The sequence below is a fragment of the Dipodomys ordii genome, unplaced genomic scaffold, assembly GCF_000151885.1.
Source record: "Dipodomys ordii isolate 6190 unplaced genomic scaffold, Dord_2.0 Scaffold1, whole genome shotgun sequence".
Taxonomy (NCBI): domain Eukaryota; kingdom Metazoa; phylum Chordata; class Mammalia; order Rodentia; family Heteromyidae; genus Dipodomys; species Dipodomys ordii.
In genome coordinates, this window is record NW_012267217.1 from 27,812,139 (window position 1) to 27,832,697 (window position 20,559).

Here is a 20,559-nt window from a genome sequence, read left to right on the forward strand (position 1 = left end):
TCCCCAGCACCACATAAGCAAAAAAGAAAAAAGCCAGAAGTGGCGCTGTGGCTCAAGTGGTAGAGCGCTAGCCTTGAGCTAAAAGAGCTGAGGGACAGCGCCCAGGCCCAGAGTTCAGGCCCCACGACCAGACCCCCCATGATAGAGTGTTTGCCTCACATGCATTAGGCCCTGTGTTTGATTCCTCAGCACCACATAAACAAAAAAAGCCAGAAGTGGCACTGTGGCTCAAGAGCGCTAGCCTTGAGCTAAAGGGCTGAGGGACAGCGCCCAGGCCCAGAGTTCAAGCCCCATGACTGACATTAACAAAAATAGATTTCCAGGGACAGAAATACCATAATTATTTTATTTACTGGACTTTCATTTTAGCACCAGATAACATATGTAAGAAAATATGACTTACCTCCCATTCTAGAATTTCTGGTTTTGAACAAAAAGAATTTTTGCAGTAGTTGCATTTCAGCTGAATATCACTTGGTGCTACAAACTGGCCATTTGAAGATGACTGCATGCTTAGAGCCTAAAATAAAGAACAAAACACAATAAGCCTGGTATTTTAGAATTTCTACTTGTGACAAATATCTACTATGTGCAGAGAAAAAAAAGCTACCTAGCTAAATATTTTTAATATATAAACTATAAATTTGAAATGTCCTTAAAACATATTTATAAAACTGAAATTTATTTTTACAGAAGTATTACTATTTAAAGGAGGAGGCTGCAATGCTTGGTAAGAAATGTACACATTATCCTGCCCATGCAATTGTAACCCCTCTGTACAGTATTTTCACAAATAAAAAAAAAAAAGTATTACTATTTACCTAAAATAAGAAAATAATATGAAAAAGAAAGCATAATTCAATTATAATTTTCTCACTTGAAGGAGATAACATGTTAGCTGCAAAGTTCTGAACTAGCAAACAAATAAGTTAACAAAACATAGTCAAGGAACAATGAAGCCGGCCACCTGTAATCCTAGCTACTCAGGAGACTGAGATCTCAGAATCATAGTTCAAAGCCAGCCTAGGCAAGAAAGATGGTGAGACTCTTATTTCCAATTAACAACCAGAAAACCGGAAGTGGCACTGTGGCTCAAGTGGTAGAGCACTAGCTTTGAGCTGAAGATCGCAGGGACAGTGCCCATGCCCAGAGTTCAAGCCCCACAACCAACACCCCCCCCCAAAAAAAATCAAGGTACAATGAAGAGAAAAAGAAACCTAACATATACTACATGTGTTTCCTGGGGAAAAAAATAAATCAAGTAGATTTAAGACATGTACTATCAGGTGAATAACATTTTTTAAATTAAAACAAATTGAACCTCATTAAAGCTGACTGTTTCTCCCAAACAAAGTATATTAGAATCTGTGGACACTAAAATTCATATGCTAAAATATAAACCCTCCATGTAAACATATAGAGGATATAACTTAGCAAAGATAGCATTCATCTGCCTGAATTCAAACAGCTCAATTTAAATACAAATAAAACTATTGTAGGAACATTTTAAAGACTCTATTTTCAGTTTAAATAAACATAGAACACAGTTTCTGGAATAAAGTAGAATTGTTGGATGAATTAACACGTGAAGCACTGATTTGAACCTTTAGGCAATACCTGAAATTTTCACACAAGAGGTAAACCTCAGTACTACCTACCTAATGCTTGAAAGAGGTAAACCTACTAGTACTACCTAACTAATGCTTGAATTCCCTCTAAACTATTCCTTCCAAGTAGTCAACAGAGGAAGTCTGAATACTTTCAGTAACATATCTTCTGAGACTATCCATACTCCAACTTCAAAGAAGTTTTCAGAAACTTCATTATAGTTGTAAAGCTAAAATAACTGAAAACTAAGGCCTGCCAGGTGCTGACGGTTCATGCCTGTAATCCTAGCTAATCAGGAGGCTGAGATCTGAGGATCATGGTTCAAAGCCAGCTGAGGTAGGAAAATCTGTGACACTCATCACCAATTAACCACCAGAAAACCGGAAGTGGAGCTATAGGTTCAAAGTGATAGAGTGCTAGATTTAGCGAAAGAGCTCAAGGACAGCACCTAGGCCCTGCATTCAAGCCCCATGGGAGAACAATACAACCCCCTAAGGTCTACCATAAACATCTAATGGCCTCTTGTTATGGCTCATCTCTAATATGGAAAACAAGAATGCTTCATGTTTCTAGGACAAATCTACCTACATACTATATTTATTAAAGAATAGTTTCCCCTTTAGATTATTCAAATCATCTAATAGAAAATATTACACATCAAGGCCTAAATTTGACATTAAAATTTATTTCCTTCAAAATCTATATCACAATAACAACTTTGAATTCAATGTTATTTGTGCTAACAACCAAGTCTTCTGCGACTCATTCCATTTCTATTCTCTGATTTGATCCTCAACAAACTACATAAAAATTAATAAAGATACAGCATATTAGAATGATTATTTTCTATATGCATTTTATTAGGGGTTGGGAAAATAAATAACAAACCTGAAATTTAGCCACACAACTGGAATTGCAAAAGTTATACAGTTTTCCATCAGGCATTGTGGCTTGGTATTGAGGTAAAGAGGTTCGCTTACAAAAATGACAAATAATTCCCAAACCTAGGAAAGAAAAGACACATATCTAATACCTTTACAAAGTAATGGAAGTACTTGTTTAAATATTAACTGACTTGAGAGTTTTAAATGGAACCTCCTATGACCAATTCTTATTACTTATATGCTCAAGATTATTTCATATTAAACATTCAAGATTATTTCATACAAAAAATACATTTTAAACATTTAAGATTACTTCATACCTTAAAAAATACAGACACTGAGGGAAAAGGTGACACTATTCAAAAAGAAATGTACTCATTACCTGACTTACATAACCGTAACCCCTCTATAATAATAAAAAACCAGGCACTGGTGGCTTACACTTATAATCCTAGCTCAGGAGGCTGAGATAGGAGGCTTGCAGTTCAAAGCCAGCAGGAAAGTCTGTGAGACTTTTTTTCCAATTAACCACCAGAAAGTGGAGCTGTGGCTCCAAGTGGTAGAGTGTTAGCCATGACCAAAAGAAGCTCAGGAACAGTGCCCAGACCCAGACCCAAGCCCCAGGATAAGCTAAACAAACAAGTAAATAAAATTTTAAAGAAACTGACATTGAGCAAACAGGCATTGTACAAAAAGAAACATACTCCTTACCTGACTTATGAAACAGTAACCAATATGTACATCAACTTTATCATAACTATTCTCAAAAAATTTAAAAAATTTTTCAAAAGACTGTTATGTCTCTAAACAAACATTGATATATTAAAAATCTGCTTTAATGCCGGACTAACAATTGACGTAAATGTGTAACTATAAAGAGAACATCAGTATGTTTAAAAATTAAAAATGCAGAATGATCAAATTTATTGAAACAGTTTGCAAAGAAGGAATTAGTATAAGCAAGGTAAATAAAAGCAAAAATTGAAAGCAATTATATTATTGAAAGTTTTCACTTTCTAAATACCTGAAAGACTTACTTTGAGATTTTGCATATTTTGTCTTATGACTGTTCATGCAAGCAGTTGAACAATATGGCTCCATATATCCATTTGGACCTATACACTGAGTCATATCAAAAAACCTGCACTGTGTCCGGCAACCAGTACAAGTTGTCAGTTTTCCATATTTCTAAAATTAGAAACATAAAAATAATTTTAAAATTAGACCAGAAAAAAAATATCATATGCTTCATCTCCCCATATTTTTCCCTTGAGACATGGCCTTGCTATATATCCCAGACTGACCTCAAACTCCTGATCCTTGTGCCTCACTCACCTGAGCACTAAAATTACAAGCACAAATCAACATTCATTATATGTTTGGTGTTACAAGAATAATCATTTAATATCTAATCAGTTTCAGAGTAACAAATCTTTACCTACCTAGATAACCTACCTATTAGTTTCATGACTACTAAACTAGGTTCAAATATTTCAATTAGCATTGGCTACTTCTCTATAATTTAGCTTAAGAGTTATCTCTACATATAAATAAAACCTAAAGAGATAGCTATTTCAGAAGCTAAGATTTGAGGATTATGGTCTGGAGCCAACTCTCAGCAGGAAAATCTGTGAGAGTCCCATTCCAATTAACCACCAAAAAAACAGGAAATAGAGATGTTTGTGACAAGTATAGAGTACTAATCTTGAGAAAAAAAGTTCAGGGACCAGTGTCCTGGAGGGGAAAGGGGGGTTGGGGGAAGGGGGGAAAGGAGGGAGGTAGGGCAGAAAAATCTTAAATTATCTATGTTCTGTAAATTTTTAAAGGGGGGAATTATATTGGGGATTCAAATCTGGGCCTTGTACTAGGCAGATGGCTGGTTGCTTAAATTATGCCCCAAGTCTTTTTTGCTTTATTTTTAGATCAGGTCTCAAGCTTTTTGTCTGGGGTGTCCTCACACTACCATCTTTCTGTCTACTACCAACACTTGCCAAGTAGCTAGGATTACAACTGTAACCCACCAAGCCAAATGTTTTTTGTTTTATCTTTAAACTCCTTCCTTCCTATGTTCTTTACTTCCTCCCTCCCATCCTGGTGGTCCTCCTTCCTCCCTTCCTCTCCTCCTCCTCCTCTTTTCTTTCTCCCCCTCTCCCTTCTCCTCTGAGGGCCTGGCCTGGGTGCTGTCCCTGAGCTTTTGTGCTCAAGGCTAGTGCTCTATCATTTGAGCAGCTCCACATCTGGCTATTTTTGGAGATAAGACTCTCAATGGATTTCCTGACTGAGGTGGCTTTCTCAAATCTTAGCCTGCTGAGCATCTAGAATCCTAGTTGCTCTAGTTAAGCATGAACCACTGGCACCCAGCACAATTATCTTATCACATACATATTCTACTTCGGTAGTTTTCAAAGCTTTCTTATGGACAATGGATACTAAAAATGATGGGTTCAAAACTGGATCCGGTTGCAAATATCTGTAATACCAATAATACTGGAGAAGCTGAGGGGGAAAAATCTAGAGCTGGAGGCCACCATGGGCTATACAGGAAAAACATGTCTCAATACATAAATACATACACACAAAAATAAAAGTGGGTTTAAAGTTGGTTGAATAAGGTATTTACAGTTTCAAATTAACTCCCCAGCTCCCCAAAAATTTTACCATAGATGTAGGGAACAGTAGCAAAATTAATTAGGAGAAATTGGATAAGTATGCTCTTAACCAAACAAAGCAAGTTGCATAAAGTAATGTTAGAGTCATTAGAATCATGTGTCTCCTGATAATATGCACCTAAAGACACATTATCACAAGACTAACATCCTCAAAATATATCATCTTCATGAATTCTGAGAAAGTACTAGACAAACACAAACTGACAGGCATCCTACAAAATGATCTATTCAAAATTATCAAGATCATAAAAGATTAAAAAATGAAGAGCTGTTTAAGTAATTCCCAACTGATGAAGAAACAGAAACTAGACCTAACTTTACAGCTCAAACAATTAGAAAACTAGGTAAATGATATGAATTAACTGTTCTGATTATACAATTCTCTAAGGAAAGGAAAATAAATGAAGTGGGTCCAACAGCTACCAAAGCTTGTAGACTAAAGGCAGTTAGGTGATGGGGGATACAAAACAGAAACAAGTAATTAATTTCACTGGGCTGAAAAACAGGCGACGCTCTCAACTAGAATTTGGGAGTAATGAAGACAAGAGAACTACCTAAAAAAGAATCGTGACTATCCAAAGAGAGTTCCTCTTAAAAGAGGTATGAGGTGTGAGAATTGTTAGTTCTTATCAATTCTGATTTCTAATATTTTTAGTTCCATCTCACTTTTAGTTCAAATAAAATATATAATATTCTTGGGCTGGGAAGGTGGCCCAGTGGTAGAGTGCTTGCCTTGCATGTCTGAGGCCCTGGGTTCCATTCCTCAGCACCACATAAACAAAAAGAAAAAAGCCAGAAGTGGCGCTGTGGCTCAAGTGGTAGAGCGCTAGCCTTGAGCTGAAGAGCTGAGGGACAGTGCCCAGGCCCAGAGTACAGGCCCCACGACCGGACCCCCCCCCCAAAAAAAAATATATATATATGATATTCTTGCTAGGTTATGTGTGATCTATATTCTACAAATGCACTTTTATTCTTCCTTAGTTATATGCAAAGCAAAAGATATTACATATTCTTGCAATCTTTTACATCAAATAGTTTTATGCATCAAGTATTATATTAAGATCTATCTTAACATTAAATATTTTTACGGTTAAACTTTGTACAACTGTTTGAAAATACTTTCTAAAACTGCCCTCCCCAAACAATAAAAAAGAACTATGTAATGTCTTCAACAAGCATCTTTCCACCTCTTATAAACTTAATGAATATAAATTTCAAAATCTTCATAAATCCCTACCTATATTTTGCTCATTTCAAAATGGTAGATAATTTTATTTATTTATTTATTCATTCATTCATTCATTCATTCATTCATTTTTGTCGGTAGTGGGGCCCGAACTCTGGGCCTGGGCTCTGTCCCTCAGCTCTTCAGCTCAAGGCTAGCACTCTACCATTTTTTTTAATTGTGAAAATACCGTTCAGAGGGGTTACAATTACATGGGCAAGACAATGTGTACGTTTCTTATCTTTCTTATTGCCTCATCTTTGTTTCCCCTTACCATCCCTTCCCATCTCCCACCCCCTCACACACACACCCAAATGGTACATAATTTAAAAGATGCTGCTTGGTATATAGAAAATAAAGTTAAACCATAAATAAACATACAAATAAATGAGGTGTGAGAAATGATCTTTGCATATATGGCAATATAACAACTGAGGGCAAACTAAGAGCCATAGAACCACTTGAAAGAAGCCAGATACAGCAGTCAGTGCCTGTAACACCAGCACTCAAGAGACTGAGGTAAGGAGGATCTTGATTTCAAATCAAGCCCAGGTTACATAGTGAGACTAAATAAAAACTTCCAAAATAGCCAGGCGCCAGTGGCTTATGACTGTAATCCTTGCTACTCAAGAGGCTAGGATTGGAGGATCATGGTTCCAAGACAGCTTGGACAGGAAAATCCATGAGACTCTTATCTCCAATTAATCAGCACAAAGGTGGAAGTGGAACTATGTATGGCTCAAGTGGCAGACCATTAGCCTTGAGCAAAGGGGCTCATAACAGCACCCAGGCAGAGTTCAAGCCTCAGGACCAAAGTCCAAAACACCTAGCAAAAGTTCATCAGATGACACAGCCTCAAAACGTTAAGATGGGAAATAAGCCAAGTAATTCTTTTAACTAAAAAGAAAACAAAACAATAATAACAACAAAAAGAAAAGCTTCCAAATGCAGAACAAAGTAATAGAGGGAGAGAGGGAGAAAAGGAACAAGGGAGGCAATTGAGATTCATATAAGTTTTTCACACACACACACACACACACACACACACACACACACACACAAATGGTGCTTGAAAAAATACCTACTAAAGGTCTTAAATCCCCTCTACCTTCCTACTTACCTCAGGCTGCATTAAGAAAGAGTCCTGCATATGTTCCCGAACCTCCTTCAGGAAGCTTGGATGGCTACCTACCTAAAAAAAGATTTTAAAAGACTTTATAAATATATAATGGAAGGCTGCTAGATTCAAAGGTAAATAAGTATTCTACAAAAGTTCCTTTTACAAGGATGTAGGGAAAAAGTAACACCACTGCACTGTTGGTGGGAACATACATCACATCACAAGACACCTGCACATCTGTGTTCACACTTTTCACTATAGTCAAGTTGTGAAAATAGCCCAAGTGCCTTACAATAGATTATGGATTTTAAAAAATGTTCTTATACACAGTGGAATTTTACTCAGCAATTAGAAAGAATAATATGTCATTTGCAAGGAAATGGATGGACCAAGAACAAATCATGTTAAGTGAGGTAAGCCAATTTCAGGAAGAAAAACAGCAAGTGTTTCCTCTCATATGTGTAAGTTAAACCTAAAATACACTAGGGTATGATTAATTATACATGTCTCTAGGCATTTATAAACAGTGATCAAAGAAGGATACTCTTAGGAGACTAACAGAAAAGCACAATATCTATGTATATCTGATCATACAAAATATTTATCAAAATAACTCCAGGAAATGGAAACAAGGTTTGCTCTCTTTTGCTGTTTTTCTTTTTTTTCTTTTTGTCCTGTTTGTTTATGTCTTTGGCAGTGTAAGGAAAAGCACAGAAATGGAGGGGGAAAGGATGAAAAATGCAGAAAAGGTACTCACTGGACACTACACTGAAAATAAACATACAACTTGTGGGTAGGGATGGGAAGGAAAAACTGGGTGAGGGAAGGGATGACACTGCCCAAAAAGAAATGAACTTTTTACCTGACTTATGTTAACTTTAATCCCTCTGTACATCACCTTTATAGTAACAATTTAAAAAATTTTAAGTTCCTTTTAATGCTCTATTAAGACTTATAAATTCATTCCAACTTTTAAAAATGTCTATCTAACTGGGAGAAAGCGAAGGAAGCGTGACACTGTCCAAAAATAAATGTTCTCATCTGAATTATGAAACTGTAACCCCCTCTGTACATCACCTTTATAATAACAATTTTTTTTAATTTAATTCCTATTAAAGCCAGGCATGGGTGACTCACACTTGTAATATTAGCTACTCAGAAGGCGAAGATATAAGGATCCTGGTTCAAAGCCAGCCCACACAGGTAAGTCTGTGAGACTCTTATATCCGATTACCCACAAAAAAAAAAAACAGGACTGGGCGTGTGGCTTAGTGGTAGAGTGCTTGCCTAGCATGCATGAAGCCCTAGATTCGATTCCTCATACCACATACACAGAAAGAACCAGAAATGGTACTATGGTTCAAATGGAAGCGTGTTATCCTTGAGCAAAAGCAGCTCAGGGACAGTGCCCAGCCCTGAGTTCAAGCCCCAGGACTGGCAAAAATAAAAATTAAAAATAAGCTAAATAAATTTAAATTTAGGAAAAAAAGAAAAAAGTTCAGGAATAGTGCCCAGATTGAGTCCAAACCTCAACACCACCACCACAAAAAAAAAAAAAAAAAAAAGGCTATCTGTCCTGTCCTGTTGTTTTTTGATTTTGGTTTTTTTGTTTTTGGGTGTTTTTTTTTGGAGGGGGGATTCATTTTGTTGTTGTTGTTTGCCACATCTGGGGCTGCTTTTTGCTCAAGGGTAACACTGTAACACTTGAGCCACAGCACCACTTCCGGCTTTTTCAGTTAATGTGGTACTGAGGAATTGAACCTAGGGCTTCATGTATGCTAGTCAAACACTCTATCACTAGGCCACATTCCCAGGCCCCTGTTCTATTGTTACTGCTGTTCAATATACAGAATTACCAATTTATTATTACCAATTTAATTATCCGAGAAAAAATAATGAAATGATAAAACATAGTATTACAATGGCAAAAGGAAATACAGATGGTTTGCCCCTGAAAGTCACTTTTCTTAAATGACTTAATATATTCAAGATCTCTTTAAAACATATAAAACTATGATAAAACCTCAAAACTTTCTAAAGTATCTTAAGATTACAATTCTCATCATCTGCAAAATAATGCTTCCAGTACATAATATAAATTTATATCCTTCTTCCTTACATAAAAGCTTTAAAAGATGTTTTCTGCTTTCCATGAAAGAACAAAATGTTATACTCTAAGAGGGGAACTAATGAAAACCAATATGCCAATAATATGCCAATACCAGTATCTAAATATATTAGATATATCTAATTAGATACATCATAAAATTAACAAATATATATTTTACAAACTAATTGTGACATAAGGACGTAAGTTAAACAACAGAGTTTGTTGATGCTATTTTTGTGGGGAAGGGACAAGGAGTGTGACACAGAGGGTTGAGATTCATTGGAATACACTTTAAATGTGTGGAGATATGACAATGAACCCTCTCCCCCACTTATAAGCTCAAGAAACAGAGAAAGAGAGAAGTCAAAGGAACATGTTTTTCTGGTGATGGTCATCATTGTCATTGTGGTCTTGAATTCAGGGCTTGGGCATTATCCCTGAGCTTTTACACTCAAGGATAGTTAGTGTTCTACCACTTTGAGCCACATCTACTTCCAGCTTTTTCTGGTGATGGTGGTAACTGGAGATAAGAATCTCTCGGGACTTTCCTGTCTGGGCTGGCTTCCAACCACAATCCTCAGATCTCAGCCTCATGAGTAGCTAGGATTACAGGTGTGAGCCACTGCCACCTGACTTAGGAAATATACTTTAAAATTCACCACACAACTTCTGTTCCCAGGGTATGTAAAAACTTTTCTAGCTAGGCCCTGGTGGCTCACGCCTACAATCCTAGCTACTAAGGAGGCTGAGATCTAAGGACTACAAATCAAAGCCAGCCTGGGCGGAGATGCTTATCTCCAATAAACTACACAGTAAAAAGCAGATATGGTACTATGGGGCTCCATAGTAGGGCACTTGAGCAGAGAGAGGCTCAGGGACAGAGCCAAGGCCGAGTTCAAGCCCCAAGACCATCAAAAAATTAAAAAAAAAACTATTTCTAGCACATCTTACATAATGATCTCAAAACCTGTTGGTGATTTTATCAATAAAAAGGTATACATGGTCAACAATGTATTTAATTTTAAATTTTGAACACAGGTTACAGGAATTCTAAATCACAAGTGTGTGTGTGTGTGTACACAGGTTACAGGAATTCTAAATCACGTGTCTCTCTCTCTCTCTCTCTCTCTCTCTCCCCACACCCCCAGGGCTTTAACTCATGGCCTGGATTCTGGCTCTGATCTTATTTTGCTCAAGGCTAACACTCAACCACTTGAGCCATATCTCCACTTGTGGCTTTTTTGGTAGTTTAGTAAAGGTAAGAGTTGTACAAACTTTCCTGCCTGGGCTGGCTTCAAACCACGATCCTCAGATCTCAGCCTACTGAGTAGCTAGGATTACAGGTATGAGCTACTGGAGCCCAGCACCCAAAGACTTTTTGCTCAATTCTAGCAGTCTACCACCTAAGTCACAGCTTCATTTTTGCTTTTTTGGAGATAGGAGTCTTATGGGCTTTCCTACCTGGGCTGGCTTCAAATTGAAATCCTTAGATCTCAGCTTCCTGAATAGCTAGGATTACAGGCGAAATCCTCCAGCAACCATCATTCTTAAGATGAAAATATTTTAAGATAACTTTAATAATGATGGAGCTATGGGATCCAGCTCAGTGGCAGAGCATAGGCTTAGCCTCTGCAATGATCTGGGCTCAATCTCTGGCACTACAACAAAAATGATGATAAAGAACACATTCTATATCCATTAGAATAGAATCACTTGGTGTCAGTAGATGTTATCCAGAATAGTAGATGTTATCCCAGAACACTGAGGAATTCTTAGTCCTCTCAGTCAGGTTAGTATCATCAGCCAAAGGGCAGAAGAGAATCAGAACTCCATACATTTTACGATAACAAAGGAGGTCAAGCAGAGAGGCTGGAATTCTATCTGGCAATAATAAGGCTATGGGCATTCTATCCCATGCCAGAACACTGTCAAATGAAGCCAGCTAAAATAGAAGGGTTAAAGATCCAGAGCTCCGTAACATAAAACCTAAATTTTAGTCAAAAAATCATTACAAGAAAACTACAAATCAAATTTAAGACAATTCTCAACACCACAAAAGCAAACAAACATAACCTTGAAATTCAATAAATTTAAAGTCAAACAATGCCAATATCATAACTGCAAAAGATGTTAGAACTATTTGGCAAAGATTATTAAAGTTAGCTTAAGAACACTTCAATGGCCGGGCGCCGGTGGCTCACACCTGTAATCCTAGCTACTCAGGAGGCTGAGATCTGAGGATCACGGTTCAAAGCCAGCCCGGGCAGCAAAGTCCGCGAGACTCTTATCTCCAATAAACCACTAGAAAACTGGAAATGGCACTGTGGCTCAAGCAGTAGAGCACTTGCCTTGAGCTGAAGAGCTGAGGGACAGCACCCAAGGCCAGAGTTCAAGGCCCACGACAGACAAAAAAAAAAAAAAAACCCGCTTCAATTGTTGAGAATGTAATCCCTGGCAAGATGATTTAGAGTTCCAGGCAATACTGTGCTACATAGTGAGACCTTGTTTCCAACAAAACAGAGAATAAAACAAAACATCCCAAAATCAAACAACCAGAACTGCTAAAGAGACCTGCAGGGCTGAAATGAAAAATTTAACATTCATGTCACTGACGTCTTAAAAAGACATGGTCAGAAAAATGCTCAAAGAAAAATACTGGTTCAAAAATGTCTCAACTTAGGCAAAAAATATAACTATATAGATAGAAGCTGAGCAAACCACAGAAACACAAAGTCACATTACAACTTGCTCAATCAAAGACTAAGCATAAAATCTTAAAATAATGAAAAAAAATTTCAAGGGGGGGGGCGACATAACTTAATGGAAAAGTACTATCAACATGAAGCTTAGTACCAGGTGCTGGTGGTTCATGCTTATAGTCCTAACTCTTCAGGAAGGTAAGATCTGATGATCACAATTTGAAACCAGCACAGGAAGACAAGTTTTCTGCTTGTGTGTGTATGTGATGGTACTGGGGCTTGAATTCAGACTGGAATTCTTAACTTTCTCCCCTCACAGCCAGTGTTCTAATACTTAAAACCATGCCTCCTATTTTGACATTTTGCTGGTTAACTGGAGGTAGAGCCTCTTGAACTTTTCTGCCCAGACCAACTTTCACAGATGCTCAAATGTTGGCATCCTGAGTAGACAGGATTGAAGGCATGACCCACCAGTGCCTGGCTAAGAAACAAAACTTTATTAGATTATAGAAGCTGTAACTCAAGGCAAACACCACTAACTCTAGCCCTATTCACATAAGAAAAGGCCAAGAAAAAAACCTAGATTGTCATCAAGGACTGACTACAAGATCTCCCACCCAAGCAAACACTCTAAGTATTTAAATCAAAACTATGAAACCTAAACTTCCACTCTACAGTAATAAGATACTTACCACTATCAGTCACACCTATTCCAAACCCAGTAACAAATTCTGCTGAGGTAGTCTGACCCAGCATAAAGTCAAAACATTCACTACCAGCAACAAGGTCAAAAACAAAATTACACAGTCTGAAGACAGTAACAAAGAAAAACAAGCAAAAACAAAGAAATGCAAATAAAACCTAAGTGGCCTGTGGACTAAGATTATGTAGATTATGCCAGTTGTACTGGCTCCCCAAAACTGGGGAGACTGAGGCAGAAGTACAAAGAATTCAAGTTATAGTTACATAGGAAGCCTGTCTCATGAACAACAACAACAAAAAAGGCAAACATGAACATCATTAGAATTCCAAAAGGAAAGCAACTGAAAAAGGACATACAATAATACACAGTACTCAGTCATTTCTAACATAACGAATACAAATTAAAGTAACACTGAAGATGCAATTTTTACCAATTAATGTTCTGTTGGTGAGACTATAAAAGAACAGGCACCTCCCTACATTATTGAAAACAATGTAAATGAGTATAACTCCAGAAAAGTTAAAAACAGTATCTAACAGACTTCGCTAGCATAGCTAATCATACTCCTCAAAACCTACTCTAAAAGTAATCTCTTTCCAATATAGCATAAAACAGTTAACAGGTTAATCATCATCTACAATTTTGTAATGTGCAACTGGACATAACCAATCAACAATAGTAAACTGATCAAGTAGATTACTGTACAGCTCAAGACTGTCATATACCGTTACCACAGGTTAAGACCATGATTTGCTGTGAAAACATTCCCACTATGGCTAATTCAGATTACCAATACTAAGCCGATCATGAAATTAAAAAGACATACACAGAAACATGCATTTATACATATGTAATTCCCACTACAGAAATGTGATCATCATGAATACCCCAACAATACATACAATATTAAAATGTAATGTCAGGAAGTATAGTACAGGTCAATAATCTCAGCATTAGGAAATTGAGGTTTTAGGGATCACAAGTTGGATGTCATCCTGGGCTATAGATACCCTAGTCTAAAACAACAACAAAAAGAAAAGTAGCTGGAAGGTTGGGAAGGTGACTCAGTGGTAGAATGTTTACCTTGCATGCATGAGGCCCTAGGTTCGATTCCTCAGCACATAAGCAGAAAAGGCCAAAGTGGTGCTGTGGCTCAAGTGCACTAACCTTGAGCTCAAGAGCTCAGGGATGGATGGAGCCCAGGCCCAGAGTTCAAGTCCCACAACTGACCAAAAAAAAAAGTAGCTGGGCATTAGTGGCTCACGCTTGTAATCCTAGCTACTCAGGAGGCTGAGATCTGAGGTTCGCAGTTCAAAGCCAGGCTGGGCAGCCAAGACCATGAGACTCTTATCTCCAATTAACCACCAGAAAGCCAAAAGTGGTGCTGTGGCTCAAGTGGTATAGCACCCACCTTGAGCTGAAGAACTGAGGGAGAGCACTCAGGCCCAGAGTTCAAGCCCCACGACCAACAAAAAGAAAAAAGAAAGAAGAAAAGTAGCAAGTGATGTGTTTTTATTATCTCCATTTTTATACAATATTAAGTATTAAACTATATATTCCTCATGTCCCCCTAAATGTAATTCCTGTCTTAAAACTCCAATCTTCAGCCAAGTGCCAGTGTCCATAATCCTATCTACTCAGAAGGCTGAGATCTGAGAATCATGGTTCAAAGAAAATCTGTGAGACTCATATCTCCACTTAACCACCACAAAGTCTGAAGTAGAGATGTGGCTAAAGTGGTACAGTACTACGTTTGAGCAAAAAAATCAGGGATAGTGTCTAGAGCCTGAGTTTAAGCTAGAGGACTGACATAACAAAAAAGATTGAAATTGGGGAAGAGGATTGGGTGGGGGCGGGGAAGGGGAGGGAGGATGGGAAGGGATGGGAAGGGGAAACAAAGGAGGAGGCTACAATGCTTGATAAGAAATGTACTCATTATTTTGCCCATGTAATTGTAACCCCTCTGTACAGTATTTTCACAATAAAAATTAAAAAAAGATTGAAATTAGCCTGAAATTTTAAATATAAACAAGCTAAGTTTTAATATTTGCAAGAATAATTGTAGATCCTCTAAAACTCATAAAAATGAAAAATGAATGGGAATCATGCTAATCTCATTTACCATCATATGTAAGATCATAAGTTTATTTCCAATGACCTATGTATTTATTCATTTCAGATAGGTAATACTTATGACATGAAGACAATAATGCAACTAAATGAGAATCTTAAGATAAATCTGGTTAATAAATGCTATTAATTAAAAAACTATCACAGTATAGCCAAAACAATGTCCAATTTTAATAGTACATGAATTACCTGTTTGTACTCACTGACACAACTCTGACAACAAAATCTTTTCTGTTGACCGTCAATCACCAGAACGTTATTTCCGGCACCTTTACTAGGTAAATATTCTCCACACTGTTCACAGCAATTCATTATAAGACCATTGGCCATTCTATATCTATTAAAGCAGTGGTCACTACACAGCTTATGAGTCATATTTTTAAAACTAACTTCATGGCGAATCTAAAAGAAAAAAATAAATATTTTTTAAAAAGATCTACTTTTAAGTAAATAACAAAAATGACCAAAAAAATTAAAATAAGTCCAATAAAACTTGTTTGGGAAAAATAAATACTAAAATAATTTCATAATTCTTTGAATTTTTCATATACATAAAAACACATATATGACTTTGAAGGAGCAAAAGAGAAAAATATACAGCAATATCATTATAAACTTTAGAGATTTATTAAAATGATAGGAAATAGCCTGGTACAACTGGCTCACACTTGTAATCCTAGCTACTCTCAGGAGGCTGAGATCTAGGATTGAAGTTCAATGCCAGGTCAAGCAGAAAAGCCCTTGAGACTTTTTTTTTTTTGATCGGTCGTGGGGCTTGAACTCTAGGCCTGGGCGCTATCCCTGAGCTCTTTAGCTCAAGGCTTGCACTCTACTACTTGAGCCACAGTGCGACTTCGGTTTTCTTAGTAGTTTATTAGAGATAAGAGTTTCGTGGACTTTTCCTGCCCGGGCTGGCTTTGAACTGTGATCCTCAGATCTCAGCCTCCTGAGTAACTAGGATTATAGGTGTGAGTCACCAGTACCTGGCTAAGAGACCAGAGACTCTTATCTTCACTAGAAACCAAAAAGCCAGAAGTGGAGGTATAGTTCACATGGCAGAGTATCAACCCTGTGGAGGAAAAAAAGCTCAGTACTGGAACAAAAAAATTAAAAATGTTTAAAAACAGAACAAAGCCAAATTTAGGTATATTGATAAATAAATAAGCCTCCTGGAAATCTTCATACAAATCATAAAGGAATTACAACGAATAAAAAAACATTTAGTAAAAAAGGGGGAGGAGGGCTGGGAAGGTGATTCAGTGGTAGAGCACTTGCCTTGCATGCTTGAGGCCCTGGGTTTGATTCCTCAACACCACATAAGCAAAAAGAAAAAAGCCGGAAGTGGCGCTGTGGCTCAGGTGGTAGACCGCTAGCCTTGAGCTGAAGAGTTGAGGGACAGCACCCGGGCCCAGAGTTCAGGCCCACTACCAGACCCTCCCCCCAAAAAAATGGGAGGGGGGAGGAACCAGGCACTGGTGGCTCACACCTATAATCCTAGCTACTCAGGAGGCTGAGATCTGAGGATCTCGGTTCAAAGCCAGCCCGGGCAGGAAAGACCATGAGACTCCTATCTCCAATAAACTACCAGAAAACCGGAAGTGGTGCTGTAGCTCAAGTGGTAGAGAGCTCGTCTTGAGTTGAAGAGCTGAGGGACAGCGCCCAAGCCCAGAGTTCAAGCCCCACGACGGACAAAAAAAAAAAGGGGAGGGGGGAGGCAGGGAAGAAACAATGTTACAAACAATTCAAATGAGGTATGTATACACAGGTTTTCTTTTATTCAATATCATAATCAATAATAAGAATTTTAAAATTTCCCTGTGGACTGTGGTGCAGTAGTCTCCATAAAAGCTGGAAGCTGAGCTGTGGCGTAAGTGGTAGTGCTCTGCCCTTGAGCAAAAAAAAAAAAGCAGGGATAGTGCCAGACTAGCATCAAAAAGAAATAAACATATAAATAAATAAATTCCCTCTATTCCTAATTCCCAGTAACAGTACTTATCAGTCTTATGCAAACTATTTAAAAATAAACCTATTACTAGAAATTAAAAAAATCATATCAATATGATTTGTCTGTTTTGAACATCAAGAAAAAATCACTAACATAATTTTCCCAAGTCAACTCTCTATGGAAAAATGGGTTACAGGAGATATTTTTAAGAATGTTTATTTATCCTTACTTTTAAGTAAATGTATTTTGATAAGGAGTACATAATAGCTATTAAAATGTAAATCCTAGTCAGATCTAAATGATAAATCATAAGAATACAAACCTCTGTTAGTTTACCACAGATTGTACATCTTGATTTATTTAGAGCTGCTTTAGTAGGATTCTGCTTGTCTTCATAAAGAGACAAACAAGATGTACTACAGAATTCCTGGAAGGACTCACTTGAATCCACTTGAGCAACAATAGTTCCTTTCATTGTAGTTATATCTCTGAAAAATACGAGGTACAACTTGAAATAAAATTTCTTTAAAAAATAAAACAAATATAAGATTAACAACTGACATTCTTCATTTCCACAAACTGAATTGTGGAAATTAAACATTTTTTAAACCTTTACTATAAAATATAGTTTCTTGGCAGTAAAAGACTTAGAAAAGTAAAGCTACTTAGCTGGGCAGTGGTAGCTCACATTTATAATACTAGCTACTCAGGAGGCTGAGATCTGAGTATTGTGATTTGAAGTCAGCTGGGGCAGGAGAGTCCATTAGACTCTTAATCACACAATGCTGAAAATAGAGCTTTGGCTCACACAGTGGTAGAGCACTGGTTCAAGAGCTCAAGAACTCAATAGGCCCAGGCCCTGAGTTCAAGCCTGAAAACAAGCAACAAAATAAAAAATAAAAGATAAAAATAAATAAAAGAAAGTAAAACTTTAAATTCAGCAAATGGAAAGACTTAAAGATAGTTATTAATTAAAAGGAATCAATGTCAAGAACTAATTCATTAAGGTTTAAATTTGTATAGCTCTTGCTTATTTTTTCTCTCCTGGGCAAGAAGGAAGCACTCCATAAAAACATAACATATATTAAGAGGTGGAAATTCAAATCTTTTTTTTCCCTTAAAGGAATTACTCCAACTCCCAAACATTTTACCAACCATTTGACAAAGCTCTCCAACTCCAAATAGAAACATTATGTTGACATTATTGATGACATTTGAAGTTCAAATTCTGAATTGCAAGATTATTGTTGTAATTAAGTCTATTTGTCAAGCAACCTAAAAAACCTCAAAACAATTGTTTTCCTACTTAAATTTATTAAATGTATACATACGAACCATATGCTCTTTTCTAAATGCCAAAATCTAAAAATAGCTTCTTGGATTGCTTCCAGAGATAGTATAGAAAATCCAAATAGCTGTGATACTCTCCAATTAAGCAACAAAAAGCCAGAAATGGAGCTGTGGCTCAAGTAGGAGTACTAGCCTTGATTCCAAAAACTCAGGGAAAGCACCCAGGCCCTGAGTTCAGGCCCCAAGATCAGTACAGTTAATAAATAAATAAATATGAACTATACAACTCATGGAGATGAGGGGGAAAGAATGGGAGAGAATGAGGGAACAGATGACACTGTACAAAAGGAAATGTACTCAATATCTGACTCATGTAATTATAACTCCTCTGTCTATCACCTCTATAATAACAATAAAGTACATTTTGAGGAGGGGGAGGGGGTCCGGTTGTGGGGCCTGAACTCTGGGCCTGGGCGCTGTCCCTCAGCTCTTCAGCTCAAGGCTAGTGCTCTATCACTTGAGCCATAGTACCACTTCCAGCTTTTTTCTTTTTGCTTATGTGGTGCTGAGGAATCGAACCCAGGGCCTCATGCATGCAAGGCAAGCACTCTACCACTAAGCCACCTTCCCAGCCCCAAAGTACATTTTTTTTAAGTCTACATGGTTTTACCTTTCAGGTATTTCATTATAGTCTAATTATTTTTAATCAGTAAAGGCATGTCTAAAACTGAGTAGGAAGACCAGCTCATATCTTTCAAAGACTAGCAAAACACTGGCTGAGTGCCAGTGGCTCACATTTGTAATCCTACCTACTCAGAAGGCTGAGATCTGAGGATTAAGATTCAAAGCCAGTCAGGCACAGACAACTACTCAGGAGGCTAAGATATGAGGATCATGGTTCAAAGCCAGCTCAGGCAGTAAAGTCCATGAGACTCTTATCTCCAATAAACCATCAAAAAACCAGCAGTGGTGCCATGGCTTAAGAGGTAGAGGGCTAGCCTTGAGCTGAATTGCAGAGGGACAGGCCCAGAGTTCAAGCTCCATGACTGAACAACAACAACAACAACAAAGATCCAAAGCCAGCCTAGGAAAGTCCATAAAACTCTTATCTCCAATTACCAGAAAAACCCCAGCAGAGGAACTATGGCTCAATTGGTATAGCACTAGCCTTGAGCATAAAAACTTAGCGATTATGCCCAGACCCTTGGTTCAAGTCCCTGGACCAGAATGAAATAAAGAGAAAGAAAACCAGAGAGCTGGGCACCAGTGGCTCACTCCTATAATCCTAGCTACTCAGGAGGCTGAGATCTGAGAATCTGGTTCAAAGCCAGCCCAGGCAGGAAAATCCCTGACTCTTATCTCCAATAAACCACCAGAAAACCAGAAGTGGTTCTGTGGCTCAAGTAGTAGAGCACTAGCCTTGAGTTGAAGAGCTGAGGGACAGCTCCCCGGCCCAGAGTTCAAGCCCCACAACCAACAAGAGAGAGAGAGAGAGAGAGAGAGAGAGAGAGAAAGTTGGTGCCTGAATCATAAAACTATTAAGTATTTCTAGTGAAAACAATTAGATGAGGAACCAAAGATTCACTGACTTAAAATAATATCACTCTGAAGACCATGTAAAATCTAACCAATTTTTAATTACAGAATCATATATAAACTACTTAACATTAAGCTAAATTCTTAGAATATGAGAGAATCACGGAATGTGTCTCTGATAAAGATGTACTGTACAAATAAATGGTCACATTAAGCTTCCTTTTACAACTATTAAAATAAGAAAAATATGTGCAATGTCAATAGAAGTAATAATAATGATTAGCAGTAAAGCTCCTGTCCACTCAGTGTGAACCCCCTAGGTTTGACCCCAATATCATAAAAACAAAAGTAATAATGTAAAAAATCATGTATTTCAACAAATTCAAGGATTCCAATGGAATTATAGTAAAAACTAATTACAACTAAGTGGCTCACACTTATAATGCTAGCTACTCAGGAAGCTGAGATATTGAATATCACGAGAAACCAGCCCAGGCAAGAAAGTCTGTGAGACTCTTAACTCATATTAACAACCAAAAGGCTGGAAGTAGAGCTATGGCTCAAGTGGTCAGGGACAGCGCAGCACCCATACCCTGAGTTCAAGCCTCAGGACCAGCATGGACACACACCTACATGCACA

At 37.6% G+C, this 20,559-nt stretch overlaps 1 protein-coding gene across 4 annotated transcripts in view; it reads right to left on the bottom strand.

The window, feature by feature from the left end:
- Positions 1-20,559, bottom strand: part of Zmym2 (zinc finger, MYM-type 2) — a 111,597-nt gene that overhangs the window by 50,121 nt on the left and 40,917 nt on the right. For all 4 annotated transcript variants that reach the window (XM_013010028.1, XM_013010014.1, XM_013010021.1 and 1 more), the window contains 6 exons: positions 17,416-17,581; positions 15,338-15,550; positions 7,507-7,578; positions 3,530-3,680; positions 2,497-2,612; positions 404-520 (listed from right to left, as the gene is read on the bottom strand). In XM_013010028.1, coding sequence (XP_012865482.1) covers positions 404-520; positions 2,497-2,612; positions 3,530-3,680; positions 7,507-7,578; positions 15,338-15,550; positions 17,416-17,581 — 835 coding nt within the window. The remainder of the gene's footprint in view (positions 1-403; positions 521-2,496; positions 2,613-3,529; positions 3,681-7,506; positions 7,579-15,337; positions 15,551-17,415; positions 17,582-20,559) is intronic.